Source organism: Anguilla rostrata, chromosome 4 (assembly GCF_018555375.3).
Source record: "Anguilla rostrata isolate EN2019 chromosome 4, ASM1855537v3, whole genome shotgun sequence".
Classification (NCBI taxonomy): domain Eukaryota; kingdom Metazoa; phylum Chordata; class Actinopteri; order Anguilliformes; family Anguillidae; genus Anguilla; species Anguilla rostrata.
Window position 1 is genome coordinate 57,703,053 of NC_057936.1, and position 14,749 is coordinate 57,717,801.

At 38.7% G+C, this 14,749-nt stretch overlaps 2 protein-coding genes across 5 annotated transcripts in view; both read left to right on the forward strand.

Annotated features, from left to right (window-relative positions):
• LOC135253743 (histone chaperone ASF1-like) lies at positions 1–13,146 on the forward strand. Of its 2 annotated transcripts, none has more exons than XM_064333421.1 (5): positions 1–550; positions 3,010–3,125; positions 4,265–4,441; positions 4,650–8,371; positions 12,860–13,146. In XM_064333421.1, exons 1-4 carry the CDS (start codon positions 442–444, stop codon positions 4,857–4,859), a joined length of 612 nt encoding a protein of 203 aa, XP_064189491.1. In that variant the 5' UTR covers positions 1–441; the 3' UTR covers positions 4,860–8,371; positions 12,860–13,146. The 2 variants fall into 2 exon arrangements, with proteins under 2 accessions (XP_064189491.1, XP_064189492.1); XM_064333422.1 differs by lacking the exon at positions 12,860–13,146 and adding an exon at positions 10,995–12,211.
• prkacba (protein kinase, cAMP-dependent, catalytic, beta a) overlaps positions 8,237–14,749 on the forward strand; it is a 20,524-nt gene continuing 14,011 nt past the window's right edge. The window contains exon 1 of one of the 3 annotated variants that reach the window (XM_064333417.1): positions 8,237–8,371. In XM_064333417.1, the coding sequence (XP_064189487.1) occupies positions 8,326–8,371 (46 nt within the window). In that variant the 5' untranslated portion in view covers positions 8,237–8,325. Of the gene's footprint in view, positions 8,372–9,079; positions 9,102–14,452; position 14,749 lie in introns of those variants that run through there. The other 2 variants (XM_064333419.1, XM_064333416.1) reach the window with 2 other exon arrangements.

Genomic DNA, 14,749 nt, shown 5'->3' on the forward strand with positions numbered 1-14,749 from the left:
CAGAGGGCGCTCAAACCGAAGCATAAAAGAATGACATACGGAGAACCGAACTGATTTTTCTGATGATTTAAGTAGGCAACCTAGCTATCTAGCTGCATTGCTGCTGCTGGCCGTGGTGGTGTCCATAATGTTTAGTTCTATATTGAACGGTCTGAAAAAACTAACTCAATGGTTATCCGTTATATACCTCCGAAAACAGCCAGCTTGTGTGGCTTCACAACGAGATAGCTAGGCTATTTCACGAGTTGGACTCGGTTAGATAGCTGATGAGACAATACAGCCCCGCTTTGGACGAGGCTGCTGCCGTGGGCTTTCAGGCAGCGCTACCAGTACCATCGTGTTCTGAAGCGCTGACTCTGCACCTGTGCAGCAAGCTAACGTTGCCTAGGTAGCTTTCTATCATTACTAGACAGTGTTCGTGGAACCGTCAGCTGACAAACTATGGCAAAGGTACAAGTAAACAGTGTAATCGTACTGGATAATCCATCTCCGTTTTTTAACCCCTTTCAGTTTGAGATCACCTTCGAGTGTATAGAAGATTTGCCTGAAGGTAAGTTTTTTTGCGGCGTTAGCCACGAACCGTTAAGATGAATGTTCCCACAATTTCAAGTTAATCAGTGGTCTAATCGTAGGCATGGCAACATAGCAGCGTTTTTACTTTCCGTTACCTGCTGCTGCCGCTTGCTGGGATGGGGTTTCCAGCCAGCAGGCTAGACTAGCTAATTGTCATTCAGTTAGTTTAGGGGTTTCGTACATTGTATAGTGTGACATTTAAACCAAACTAAACAATTGGACTCTCTGGGTGCATGGCGAACGTCAGCTCATAAGATAATGTTTCTAGGGTTGTTGTTATTCTTTGCTAGCTTAAAAAAGCGACGCCAATTGACGTTGAGTAACAAACGTATCGATATAATGTTGGGTAACCTGGTGTTTGGCTAATTAGTTGGAGTAAGTTGGCTAGCTAACGTTTCTTTTTTGAAGTACTGGTGCATAGTAGTCTAAGTTTATAACTTTAGACCTATTGCAGTTCACTAGTACAGTTGAAGGATTTAGTCAACGTTAACCATATGCTTACTTGCGTGAGTAACGCTAATTGCATCCCTTAGCAGTTCATTTTTTTTAGCATTGCTTTTATTCTCATTAAAGCTGGTCAATAAATGATTGGCCAGGAACAATTTCTGCCAGGAAGAGCATTTATTCTTACTTTGAGTAGATGGACCTCTACTTCGTCTCTGCCTCATGCTGCTGCACTCTATCAGACAGGAATGGTGTGCTTATGTATGAACATAAACTACAGTTAAGTAGCATCTCACATGTGCTTTGCATTAGACGTGGGGAAGCTATACTGTAAACCAAATAGCCTACATTACACCTTGTATTCTGAGGGATTTATTTACTTCTAATGGGGGGCACGGTGGTGCACTGGATAGCTGCAAGAGGGTTTGAAACTCGGCCGGGGCCTTTCTGTGTGGAGTTTGCATGTTCTACCCATAGACTGTACCCGTGCCTGGGTTTCCTCAGGGTACTCCGTTTTTTCCCCACAATCCAAACACATGCAGGTTTCAGCTAATTGGGGGCGGGGGGTATTCACGGGGCACTGTTGTAAAAGAGCGTCAACCTACCCTGTATAAATGAAGGTTCATAAATAGTGTTTTAATGTGGTGTGTATCTTTTTCCCCACAGCGCGCAGGCAGGACTGCCGCCGTTGGCTGTGCGTGGAAAATTGTGGTCACTCACTCACCCATTCATGCACGTTTAGTCGGATGGATGTGCATGTGCTTCGTTTAGTAGGACGCATTCGCAGGTGCTGCTAGCTAAAATGTGTCTGCGGTAGTGAGTTGCACCCTGGTTCTGGACAGTTCCGTGCTTGTTTAGTCAATATTCACTGACGTTTTAGTAATACGGGGATACTGTTTTTGACCAATAGGCTCTGTAACCTAAGCAAAGTTTCAAGTTTGTAAATTAAACAATATATATAAACAAAATTAAAGTTTATGAATATCTGTAGCTAGCTAGCCATGATTTAGCTTGTTAGAACAGGTTATAACCATTGGAACATTGGCGGTGTAGCTTTCTCTGAGCTGTGATAACTATTAAAAAACTTTGTAACATAGTCGAATGATGGAAAGTAAGAAAAAATATGTTTGATCGTAGTTCTTAATCACAACTAATGAGTTAGGTTAACTTTAATAACTTAAAGAACATTGAAACAATGAGAATTTACTGGAAGTCATGATTAAGGCAGCTGGGAAACGTATGTTTTTGGCCAGACCGCAACAGTGGGGCCAGCCCTACAAATGCAAATGTCTGTGACTGACTGAGTGAGTGATGAAGTCACACCATTGGTCAGCCGGATCACGTGTTAGGTTCAGCCATATACTAGGTTTTAACCTGGTTTTATTTAAATATAATTTTTTCCAGTGCAAACATGGTGAACGTAGTAAACCAGATTTTAACCAACAAAATCCAGTTTACATGGATAATTAGTAAGATTGTGCATACTATCCCACTACCAGTACAAGTTGGGAAAAAGATTTAATATATTTCCCGGGGGTTGCAGTACAACCCCCCAGGAAAAAACAACAGCCAGTTTTTGCAACTTACCTGCTCATCTCACGTCCATGCTGAGTATCACCGTTTTATATTAACCCAAGTGAAGATACAAATATGCACAAACAAATCCTTTAATCCAGTTGCAATTCAAACATGTAGGTCTACTTCTATTTTAAACCCCCAATAAGTCTAAATACAAAACAGGTAGACTGCCTCACGTGACCTAATCACCCAGAGCTCCACACAAGCTACCCAAGAAAGACCTCCAATTCCATTTCAACCCCTTTACAGAATGAACATTTCTTAACAGGGTTATACCATGTAATTGCCATGAAAGAGGTATTGTAAAAATGTATGTTGATCGCCACTGGAACAGAGAGACATTCCAAGAATCACCGCTTGTTAAAATGTACAGGAAATCCCATGTCTTCATACCTGCAATTGATTGTCCTACAGATCTGGAGTGGAAAATAATTTATGTGGGATCAGCAGAGAGTGAAGAATATGACCAGGTGCTGGACTCTGTTCTTGTTGGACCAGTGCCTGCAGGAAGGCACATGTTTGTGTTCCAGGTAACCTCTCCTTTTTGCCCTTTACAGAAAGCACCAAATGCCTGACATTTCTGCTTTAACTTGCGTCCTTGTGAACTATGCTCTTTGATAGCTTATTCTGACACAAATAATTTTACTAACATGTCCCTTTGGTTGAAATAGATTTCAGAAGCCCAAGTGATTTAATGTTGATAGAGAAAATGACCATACTAAAAACTGAACCAGTGCACCTGGGATGCACAATAAGGGCTGATCCGTTTCAGGATTTTGTGCCTGCTTCTGCTCATAATTATTTACTTAGCTCTATCGTATCTCGATCTGGCATTTGAATAAGCACCAGCTACAGCCACAGACTACAAGTGTACGCTAAAGATTTTTACTGTGCTCGAGTACAGGAGTGAACCAGCGTTGTTTATAGAGCTGTCGTGAAGCTAAAACTAAGGTAACCGTTTGTAACAAAAACCGGAGTGCAGACCGGTCCTCCAGGGCAGGATTTGTACATCCCTGCAGTACACAATAGTATAAAGAAGTACACAATGTTGAAGTTCCCTCAAGCAGTTTTGCTTTTATATGACATATGATCTCTAAATGGCAATACGCCTCGAGTGTTTCTCACCAGAATTATTAAGCTTTTAAAATATTGCCTTAATTTAATCCATTAAGACTTTCAGGTTAGGCTGGGTGTATTTGTGTATTCACTGGATCATGGATGATTGACATTTTTTTTTGCCAAATTTACATCACACATTTTACGGCAAACCATTGCTGAGTCTTGCTGTTGACAGGCGGTAGCTAGTTTTCCGACCATACTTGCAATTAATTATGCTATTGTTTTGAAGTTCTTTTCAGACAGCTGTGCTAAGGGAGCCACATGCGTTATAGAGACATTCATTGTCAGAAGGCAATGAAAGGTGGTGAGAAGCGATGCAGTCCTAACAGCAGTGAGAACCTCACTCCATATTTAGTAGTCAGTTGAGCATAAACGGGTCCTTTTTGGCAACGAGAAGGGATTGAGTGCTAGTGATAAGTTATTCAACAGCTTGAACCATCCTACCACTTACAATGCACGGGGTTATTACTGTATATATTCACTATACACCCTTGCATACTGTAGATGTTAGTCTTCATTACTCTGATTCTGTTCTGCTTCTTGTCTTCAGGCTGATGCAGCAAATCCTGCCCTGATCCCTGACGGAGATGCAGTGGGAGTCACTGTCGTGTTGATAACATGTACCTACAGGACACACGAGTTTATTCGGGTTGGGTATTATGTGAACAATGAATATATGGACCCAGAGCTCAGAGAAAATCCACCCGTAAAACCAGATTTTGCAAAGGTAATTATTGATGTAAGGTATGTCATACCTGTTAAGTTAGTAAATGGTGTCATACTAAATATCTACGTTTCTTATATAGATCGATAATAAAAAGACATTAAAAATTTGACATTGTTCTGTGTACAACTGCATTTTAAACTATCAAGGAATGTTAAGATGTTTGCTGCATTTTCGAACGCAGCTTTTCATATTTTCTTTTGCTTCTCAGCTCCAGAGAAACATCCTGGCCTCAAACCCACGAGTCACACGCTTCCACATTAACTGGGATGAGAGTAATGTGAAAATTGATCATTCAGAGCCCCCAAACCTCAGCATTCAGCCGTTGCTCACTTCAGACAACTCGACTTCATCATCTAAAGGGCTGGTCACTGGGAATTCGTTACACCTCATGTCAGACTCACTTATGAACTGTCTATGACTGACCAGCTTCAACGTCATTGCCGTTCTGTGAAGGAAAGGCTTATTCTGAAAAAATGGTCTTTCTATGTTCTGTTTTAATTGTGTGTGTTACTTTGTTATAATGCCAGTAAATATAACATCAGGTTCTGAAAAGGCTAAGATTCCTTTTGATCGCCTCATTTGTGGCATTTCACCATCTAATTGCAAAACAGAAGTGCTGCTGTTATTTTTGTCAGAGTTGCTCTCAGTCAACATCTGTTTTCCACTGATGGAGCAGTGCTGAACTAAGCCATTCTAGACTATGGCCTAGCTTATCAATGCAGTTGGTTTTACATTATCGTGCACAGTTGTAGGAGAGGTACATATTACTGCAAGAAAAAATGTAACTTTTCAAGTTTCACTTTGTTAACAAATGTCAAAAATGTATTCATCTTGTATTAATCCTTGTTCAAGTAGTCCTGGTTCTGTGCACAGCTGTGTATGCTATCTGTAAAAACTATACATTTGTTCTAACTATTGAGCTTAACTGGTAGTTGCACTACGCAGAATATCGACAGAATATTTCTCCTTTTTGACAGTTTTGTAGCTGACTGACAAAAGTCACACATCCTATGCTCGTTGGTAACCACGCCAGCACTACATTGGTTGTGGTGTAGAGTAAACATGGGTAAACCTGGTTTGTTTTGAAAAAGACATTTATATGACGGTGGAAGTCCACCTGCAATTTGTGTACAAGGGACTCACTGTTTGGCAGCTGCAACAAAAAGGCTCAAATGAATATTATATTATGCTGATGATGTATACAACATAGTTGAAAATGGCATTTGCTTTTTTGGTTTCAGAACATGGTATAAGAGCAAGAAGGCATAATATTGGTGGAAAATACCAAATAAGGTACTTTAAAAGTGGATGCTGCCATTTCACGTGTAGCGGTTGGAAAGACAAGTGTGTCAAAGAAAAAAATGTAATGAATACAGGAAAGTTTTTTTTTTTTTTTTTTTTTTTTTAATGAGAAAATATTTTAGAAAATAGAAAATTGGCCTGCTACCAAAGGAGGGAAGATTGCATTCTGCTGTGCAAAATGCATTCATTACCTGCAAGAAAGCCATTCATTAGGGGCCAAATAATCAGACATTTTTGCAGTGCAAGATGTGCCACATTGGCGGCGGTGAGGGTGGGGGGCGGGGTTGTTAATTGACCACCATTTGTCATTTATGGCAATAAAAGTATTTAAATTTTGTCAAATATACTTCTGACAGTAGTGAGGAAGTCCATCTGTGTGTGGATTGAGAGACGGATGGAATTTTTCCATGGGGAGTGAAATGCCATCCAACAATATGGAGGACTACTGTTCTTGTCAGACACAGAGAATGCTACAATAAGTAGAGCCCAGACTGACATGCAAAACTGAATTTTTTAAAGACTGCTTCTGTCAGATGAACTTGAATATATATATATGGCTTCACTTAAACATATATATATACTGTATGTGTGTGTGTGTGTGTGTGTATATATATATATATATATATAGATATATATAGATATATAGTGTAATAATTTGAAAGCTAAAACATCTATCCAATGTATTTCACTGTGCTAATCCAGGTTGTCAGAATTAGCATAGGCTATATTTTATGTTACCAACAAGTGAACTAAAAATGCAGTTGTACCCTGCTTATGCATGTTTATGTATTGGGTGAGCAGTACAACGTTTCCCCTCTATTCACCATTGACAGCAGTAGGTAGTTCAGACAATGTTTAGTGTGACTGACTACAACAGTAAAAATAAGCGGGAAGGCATCTCTTTGACTTCTGCCAACATGCTGTCACTTAAGAATCTTGAGAATCCACAGCGATTGTTAAATTGCTGATGTCAGCCTTCTCACCCAGTTGGACAGTTTTATATTTCAAAACTACTCTGTGAAGCTAAGTTTAATAATAATTTTAGTAATAAATGTTATAGATCTAACTATATTTTTCCATATAATGTGCAAAAATATGAGATTTTGCACACAATCCACCATTCACATCTAAAGCAAATATTTTAAAAATATTTTATTAATGAAGATTCCACAATATGTTATGCTGATATGCTGATGCTCTAACATGCCAGCATATTATTTGCTGCACAAACTTAGCATGGGCTAAAAGTTTTGGTGATTTTGCACTAATCTTGCCTTTTAGTTCATTATTTTTTAAAGTACATTTTAAGCTCTGTCTTTAAGTATATTGTGGCTTTGGCTTTGCTTTTCATAGTACAGCAAGTGATAAAATGCATTGTCTACAATTATTAAAATGTGTCATTTAATAATTGACTTAGGCTTGAAGTCTTTGTTGCAATTTAATTCAGAGTAAACATGTATATGTGTGTGTGTATATATATAGATTGAGCTCCATACTGTTTGGGACAAAGACATGTTTTGTTTTTTTCTTGATTTGAACAGTCAAGGGTGGTGGGAGGATGTAGGCTGATTGTTTGACTTCTCCAGTTTTTAGTAACCATCTTCCCTATGCATTTGTATTTTGGGGGTGGGTGGGGAATTTTTGTTTCATCATAACCAACATTGGTTTTGTCACATAGGTAGGGAATTAACTGGAGTTAGTTACCATTTCATTTAAGGATATACTAGACACATTTACGGATTCCGATTTTGGAAGAAAAACGGGGAAACCTTGCTTGAGAGTATTCCATATACTTAAAAGTATTTCATATGCATTGCATAATTACAACCCATAAGCTATATAAAGTTAAACTATTTTTATGTAAATAAACACGTGCAAAACAATTGCAATAAGATTATTTACATCAAAATGAATCCAAATTACAATTGTGGAGTTTTACATTTGTATAATATAATGTCGCTTAAAGTGCATTTTGTAGATGCTCTGGCTTCGGAGCATTTATTTAACAATAATGGCGAATATAACATTTCACATAAAAGTAATTTATTATTTTGTACTCTATACGGATGAGCTCGTAGGTACGGATGATTTTTCCAATTTAACAAATATATATGAATGAATGTGAAAATCATCCAGAGAGGCAACTATAAAATGCCCATTTTTGTCAGTCGCCTGATTCTTGACCATTAAATGTCGCTATAGTTCCAACCAGCTCCCTGTAATTTTTGTCGTCATTTCCTGTGTGTGCACCAAAACTGTTTTCCTTGGTCGTGGTGGTGAAAGAGAACATCAACAGTGGAACTAGAGGCTAAAGGAAAAAGTGTGAATGTATGTCCAATTCAGTAAGGCAGGCGAAAGCTTCCCCGTCAGTAATAGGATAGGAAATAACGAGAATAAAGGGGCTGACAAAGCGTGTTTGGGCTCACCCCTGCATCACACAGAGCGACCCAAACTAGCTAGATAGCTAACGTTAGCTGCACACTACAAGAACGCGACGAGGAATACAACGCAACAGAGGACCCCTTCCAGAAAGCATTATCGCCATCTCCAGCACTCTGAGCCATAGTCGTGTCTTCCTTAAGATGGGAAACGCTGCTACAGCAAAGAAAGGCAACGAGCTAGAGAGCGGTGAGTTACAGTTGCACCGGCAACTCAAATGGCTAGCTAGTGCTATCCAAGTTGTATGTGTTACGTTAAGTTATGGACAACTGGCTGGCTGGCAAACAAACTGTCTGTGCCAACTAAGTAACACTAGATTTTTGTAACATTGGGGGGCAAGAGCAGGCCATGGCCGGTGGAGGTTGCTGGAGCAGTTTAGGGAAAGCACACGCTCATTCATTCCTGTGGTGTAAACATTCCGTCAACATTTGCCTGTCCCCATCCAAAAGTTAAACTGGGCATGGTGGCAAATGAAGTGGGGGGTGTGTAAACTGAATAGTAAATCCAGTTGAAAAGCATAGCTAATTTCGGCTAAGTATCTAGGGAACAGGAATCAGAATAGTTCTTTAGATACTTGCCTGTCGGCGTTTCTCTTTGCTAGAGAGCGTATTCAACACCTTTGTTGACTGCTACCTCGGGTTAAATGCAAAGTTCGACGGTCACTATCATCATTAACCAGCTAGCAACCAACGACGTGGAGACCAAGTGATGTACGATGGTTGGTGTTAGCCAGCTGCTAACGCTACCTATTATATAGCTAGAAGAGATCAAACGCTCAGATAGATGTCACTTGATCCCTAGCAAGCTAGCTATCCATATTCGACTGGCAAATGTTGACTACCCTGCACATGTATCTAGAAATAACTGCAATTCTACGAGTTCCGCACCAACCACCTAACATTAACATTAGAGATGTGTGGTAAGGATTAACGTTGTCTATCGATAACAAAGTTGGTCAGTCTGCTGTTCCGCTAGCTGACTTGCCAGTTGGATTTGGGACCAGAATAGGCCCCCGATCTAATTTGGAAACATTTCCCATCCTAGTTTGTTGTCTACGAATAATTAGCTAGCTTACTAACTGTCTAGCGATACACCATTCTCGTTTAATTTACAAACAAACGAGCTCGTATTAGAATTATGTGGTTTTCCTGATCCCCTACCCAGGTATCCATGCCATACAGCAGTAAGATAACAAGCAATGTCTAACGTTCCCACGACTCAATATATTTTGTTATTGTCCGCGAACGTTAACTTTGCACTGAATATTCATTTGACCTTAGACGTGGGTTTTATTTAGCAACTAGCTAGCTAATGTTAGCTTGCTGCTTTGGCAATGCCACGATTCCGAAGGCCTGAGATATTCTTGCATTAACTAGCGCTAACTATCCATTTATAGAAATGCATGCTGATTACTGCTGCTACAGAGTCAGCAATAAGTTTAGCGCCAGTTTGCAAACATTATATTGGTGGCGCTGCATTCTTATCGGTATATTTAAATGGACACTGAAAACAACCATGTTGTGGTCAGATGTCTGTTTGTATTTATTCACATGTTGGTTTGACGCAAAGCTTCATGTTGACTATTTTTAACCAGCTGTCGAAGGGGTATTGTTTTTAATGTACTTTAATCCTAAACATGTTAGCAAATGAAATGCCATTTTCTAGCCAGTATTATCTAGCTAATGTTAAATGACATTACGTTTGCTGTTGCCAGCTATTTGTCAGATAATTGCAGCAAGTAGCCTAAATGCTTAGGGATTTCGTTAAATAAGCAAACGTTGTACAACGTTAACAAGCAATATGAGCCCTCCCCCCTTCAGATTGCAAACCTTACGTAAACGCTGATGAAAGTTTTCGTTATCGTAGCAAATGTTACCCACTCCAAAGCCGGGAAACGTAGCGCTGTTGTTAGCCCGTAAACTACCAAACGTCCACGTGCGAGACAAGTTAACTAGTAATATGCGCAATTAAGCATGTCTTGTGGCCATAACACGATATTACTTTCAACAGACAAGTTCAGAAAGGACGCGAAGTAATTTATCGTTTTCTGTTGTAACATTTAATTTATGTATTGTTAATGTGTATGTTATCGACTGTAGTGAATAAAATAACGGGGCCGTTATTGCGCTCTTAGACTTTTGATTTTGGGAAATATTCAGAATGTTGTAATACTATACAAGTAATATTTATTTGTGTGAGAATCACCTGGTTTTGATAGAATAGCCTCCAGTATGCAGAGAGTGGAAGGGGAAAGTCAAGTCTTTCTTTTTCTCATTTGGAGCTTAATAAACCCTGGGGCAAAAGCTGCAGTAGAATGAGTCTTCATCTGAAACATGACAAGACTGGTATTGTGTGTCAGTCTTACACAAAATTAAACGTCATCCTCTTGCAGTTTTTGAGCTATAGGTGCCAGATCTGTTAAGTTACACCTGAGTTGACCTTGAATAAGTTTTCTGAAAACATAGTCGTTTTTTATTTGTGAAGCATTCTTTTCTGATTTACTAACATAACTGTAATATCATGTGAATGATGCCAAAATCCAAATATCTCTCAATCCTGACAAAAATACTTTGTTGTAATAGTTTAGTAGGACAGTTCTTGTTGTGCATATTCACCTGTGAAAGATTGACTTGGGTAAATGCCCTGTGCTATTAATCTAAATTGTATAAAATATTTTAGTAACTGTTAAGAGCCATATTTTCAAGCAACTAAAGATTATGTATTCCTCAAATTCATACTGCAAATAAATCAATAATGCCAGTGTAGAATTAATTTTATTTGTTAGAGCTTTCAGCTATCTCTATATCTGCAGTGAGTGCAGAGATGGAGCCTGAATCTGCAGCGCATACTCCAGGTACCTGCTTCACTAAAGACTACAAGGGGCAGGTACTTACAGTCCATGTGCTGGCGTCAGACAACACCAGTCACAGGTTGCCACTCCTATTGAATACAAATTGAGGGGCTGGGCGTTACTACAAAGCGCCCAAACCCGGGGTGAGTTTTTGAAGTTCACTTCCTTGTCTTATTGAGAGACATTGCTCACTTGCACCAGTGCAGTTTGCTTCAGTATCAGTGTTTCAGTCACCCATTTCAGTTTAAGTCAATGGTAACAATACGGTCAAATACAAAGTCAGTAATTTTTTCCCACAATAAAATGTAACTGCAATAGGTGTTTCTTCTTCATCTCATGTTTACCCCCTGTGCCAATCTGTTAAGTAATTGTTTTATTTGGACAACTCTGTAATATTTTGTGGACAAATCAGGGACAGTTGAGACTGCCGAGTCACCGTATTTCAAACTTTTGTGAACGACTGGACATCATGTCCATACTGCGCAGTACAACATGGCTGTACCCACAAACTGCACTTCCTGAGCTTCAAAAAGCTTTCTACCAAGCCCATGGAGAGTCAATGGGTGATGTCCCAGTTACTTTGAACTTGTTTTTCTACAGTCTATGGTTACTACTTTCCTGGAGAAAGGGTAACGTTACTCGCTAACAACCTAGCCACTAATGACGGACAATATATGTTAACGTGTTCAGTTCAGTTTAAGTTCTACTATAAATAGACTACTGCTTCAGTGGGAAAATTGCATTGGTTTAATGTAACTACTATTTGAATTACTGGGAATTATGCTGTTGGCTTATTGCAAGCTATTTCAGACATGGTCATGACTTGTGCAATATTTGCTTCATAATAAATCCAGAAAAACAAACGTTTTTATAGAATACCGGTAGTGAGAGAGAGAATGGGGGAGAGGAGATGAAGGCATTAAGCCTGGCAAGGAGAAATGTATGGTTAACATTCCATCATACAAGAGCTGATAAAGTTAGCCTATCTACGCATTTCAATAAATTGTTTGACAAAAATAACACGCTTGTTTTCAGTGTGGTTTTTAGTCATCCACATTACATTTAGTTACACTGTCTACAAGGTTTGGGTTATTTACCTCAATTTTGCACTGTCATTCTACCTTAAGCATTGACTTAAATTTTTTCAGTAAACAGTTTGTAAAGTGTGTGTTGTTCTTCTTAAAAACATGCTTATGGTGCTTGAGTAGCCATCACACCAAGCCTATACAGTAGATGATGTTGCCCAATCCCAGAATGCACCTGTCTTGATCAAAACTACGTCAAATACAGTGATTACGTCTTTTTGTAGGTGAACCTGGACGTTCCTTCCGTCCATTTTCCCATTGATATTGTGTTTTCTGCAGAAAATAAGGTCTGAGGTTAACGTAAGCCCAAGTTTCACGTTGTGTTTTATGAGATAAATTAGCAACATATTTTTTTTGAAGTACATAAGTTCAAAATTCACGGTTGAGATATTAATGGGTCAAATTTATCTTGTAGAACAAAACTTGTTGGCTAATGGTTGCTTTGACCTACATGAAAAGCCGGCAGGCTAGCTGTGATGCAAATAATGTTTGCAGCAGTGTTAGCTTGCTACTACTAGCAAAATAGTAATATTGGTTGGAAAGCAGCATCGGAATTCAGTGTATTCTGTGGCTTTTAAGAGAGAAACATGTCCAGGTAATGCTCAAGCATTCAGGCTAGATAACTAATGTCCATTTAAGTAAGTCTTTATAACTTTATTTCCTTCTTCATTATTGCTATTGAAATAATAATGTTCATAATGGTTTATTATTTTTTAAATTAATGTTATATTGTTGTTGTAGTCACACAGTGAAGGAGATCTGGATCTTTTCTCAGCTGCTTCCAGTAGAGTGCGTTTTGATGGCTTCACCCCATGATCTGCACCAGCTCTTTATCTTTTTTATTGTGGCCCCATATCTTATTCCTTAATGAGTCAAATTTCAGTACATGTCTTTTTGTACTTGCGTTTATCCATTCCAATATTTGGCTTTCTCATATTTAGACGGCCATAATTACTGGGTTGAGGTGCATAAAAATCCCACTTTTCTGTAATTTTAATATGCAAATAAAATGACTTGTTAAGATTGAACCAGCATTTGGATGGTTGTTTATTGTTATTGCTAACTGACTTTGATGGCCCTGGCCAGGTTTTTGCCACTGCTAGCCAATGAGGCTGTGCTAACAAAATTTAAATGATTATATTACACATCTCTGTACAGTTCTGTGCACAAGTATATATTGCATACATTCTGTACAATCAGGAAGTATGGCAAAAAGTGAATTCTGCTTTTAATAGGATCTGGTGTGAATTGTGACCAGTAGAGAGCAGTATTATCTTTGATAAACCGATGTGCTTGTTGTTAGTGCATATGCAAATATTTACGGCTTTTTCTGTTGTTGTTGTAATTATCATTCATACTTACGTCGTCATAATGTTTTACAACCTTTTGCCACAAATACCGCAAAACGTGTTGTGGTAATATACATGTAAGCCTAATTTGCCGTTACATGACAGTCATTTTGCACTCGGCAAAAATATATGCGTGTATTTCCGGTCTGTGAAATCTAGCTTTTATTATTTTAATAACAATGTAGGACTACAAGGGCAATGGTCAGTGTAATTAGGTTGTATTGCCTGCAGTGGCTGTACAAGTCATGAATAAGTTTTGAACACGTAAAACATCAAACAAAGAAAGACTTTTAACTAAGGTGTTGCTAAAATATTAGGGTATTGTTCATACGTCTAACCAGGTTTTTCTTTCACTTCAGCACAGTGTGGAAAGTATTGAGAGGAAGTGGTTCATAACATAAAAGGAAATAAAATCTGAATAGGTCAACTCAAAATGGCACAGATATGTTCATGAGACTTATCAACATTGTAGGTTAATGGGACTGTTTGATAAATTCTAAATGCCAGGGCAAATTTGAGCATCATTAACTGTTTGTTGAATCAATGCAAGGAAAAGCAAAAATAAATAGCTAATGTTAAATTGTGCACTAAATTAACATTAAAACACAAAATGGGTTCAAGAAAGATGCAGGCCTGTTGAACCTGTAGTCACAGTCACAATAAGAGTGCATTTTAAATATCCAGTTTTGTAATATATTATTTTAGCTATATACTGTTAAAGTTTTCATTTGTTGATAATAAAACAATGCATTATGCATGTAACGTTGTTACCCATTCTAAACAAATACTTCTAGCGCAGAGAATGTTCAGCTGTTGCTTGGAGTTATTTCTAAATGTGTATGGTCCTCTAGTACTGGTTAAATGCTGGGACACAAGATAAGCAAAAAGTTGAGTTGTACTTGAGTGCATTTACTTAGGCAAAAAGAAAGTACATTATTGCTGACAGGAAGCATGACCAGTTTCACATGCGGTAAACCAAGCAGCAGCTTAAGTGTTGCAAACAGGAAGTCTATCACTCAGTCTCACCAAGTTGAAAATATCTTGCTTATCTTTTAGCTGTATATTCTCAAGCAGAGGTATAAGCTATCAAAGGAGTTTTTTTGGAAATGGCCCAGGCAAAGGACTGTAGCCAGTCTACAGGTACCAATTCTGCCCTGCAAAAACTGGACGACCTGGCCAGCCGATTCTTTCACAAGTATCGCAAGGGGAGCCAAGAGCAGAAGACGCAGGAAAGCGAAGGGCCCCACATTTCTGAGTTCACCCTCAACTGGGACAGATGGAG

Coding starts and splice junctions, on each gene's coding strand:
- LOC135253743 (XM_064333421.1), top strand. CDS start 442: ATGGCAAAGGTACAAGTAAACAGTGTAATCGTACTGGATAATCCATCT. Junction 551..3,009: donor TATAGAAGATTTGCCTGAAG/GTAAGTTTTTTT, acceptor ATTGTCCTACAG/ATCTGGAGTGGAAAATAATT. Junction 3,126..4,264: donor GGCACATGTTTGTGTTCCAG/GTAACCTCTCCT, acceptor TCTTGTCTTCAG/GCTGATGCAGCAAATCCTGC.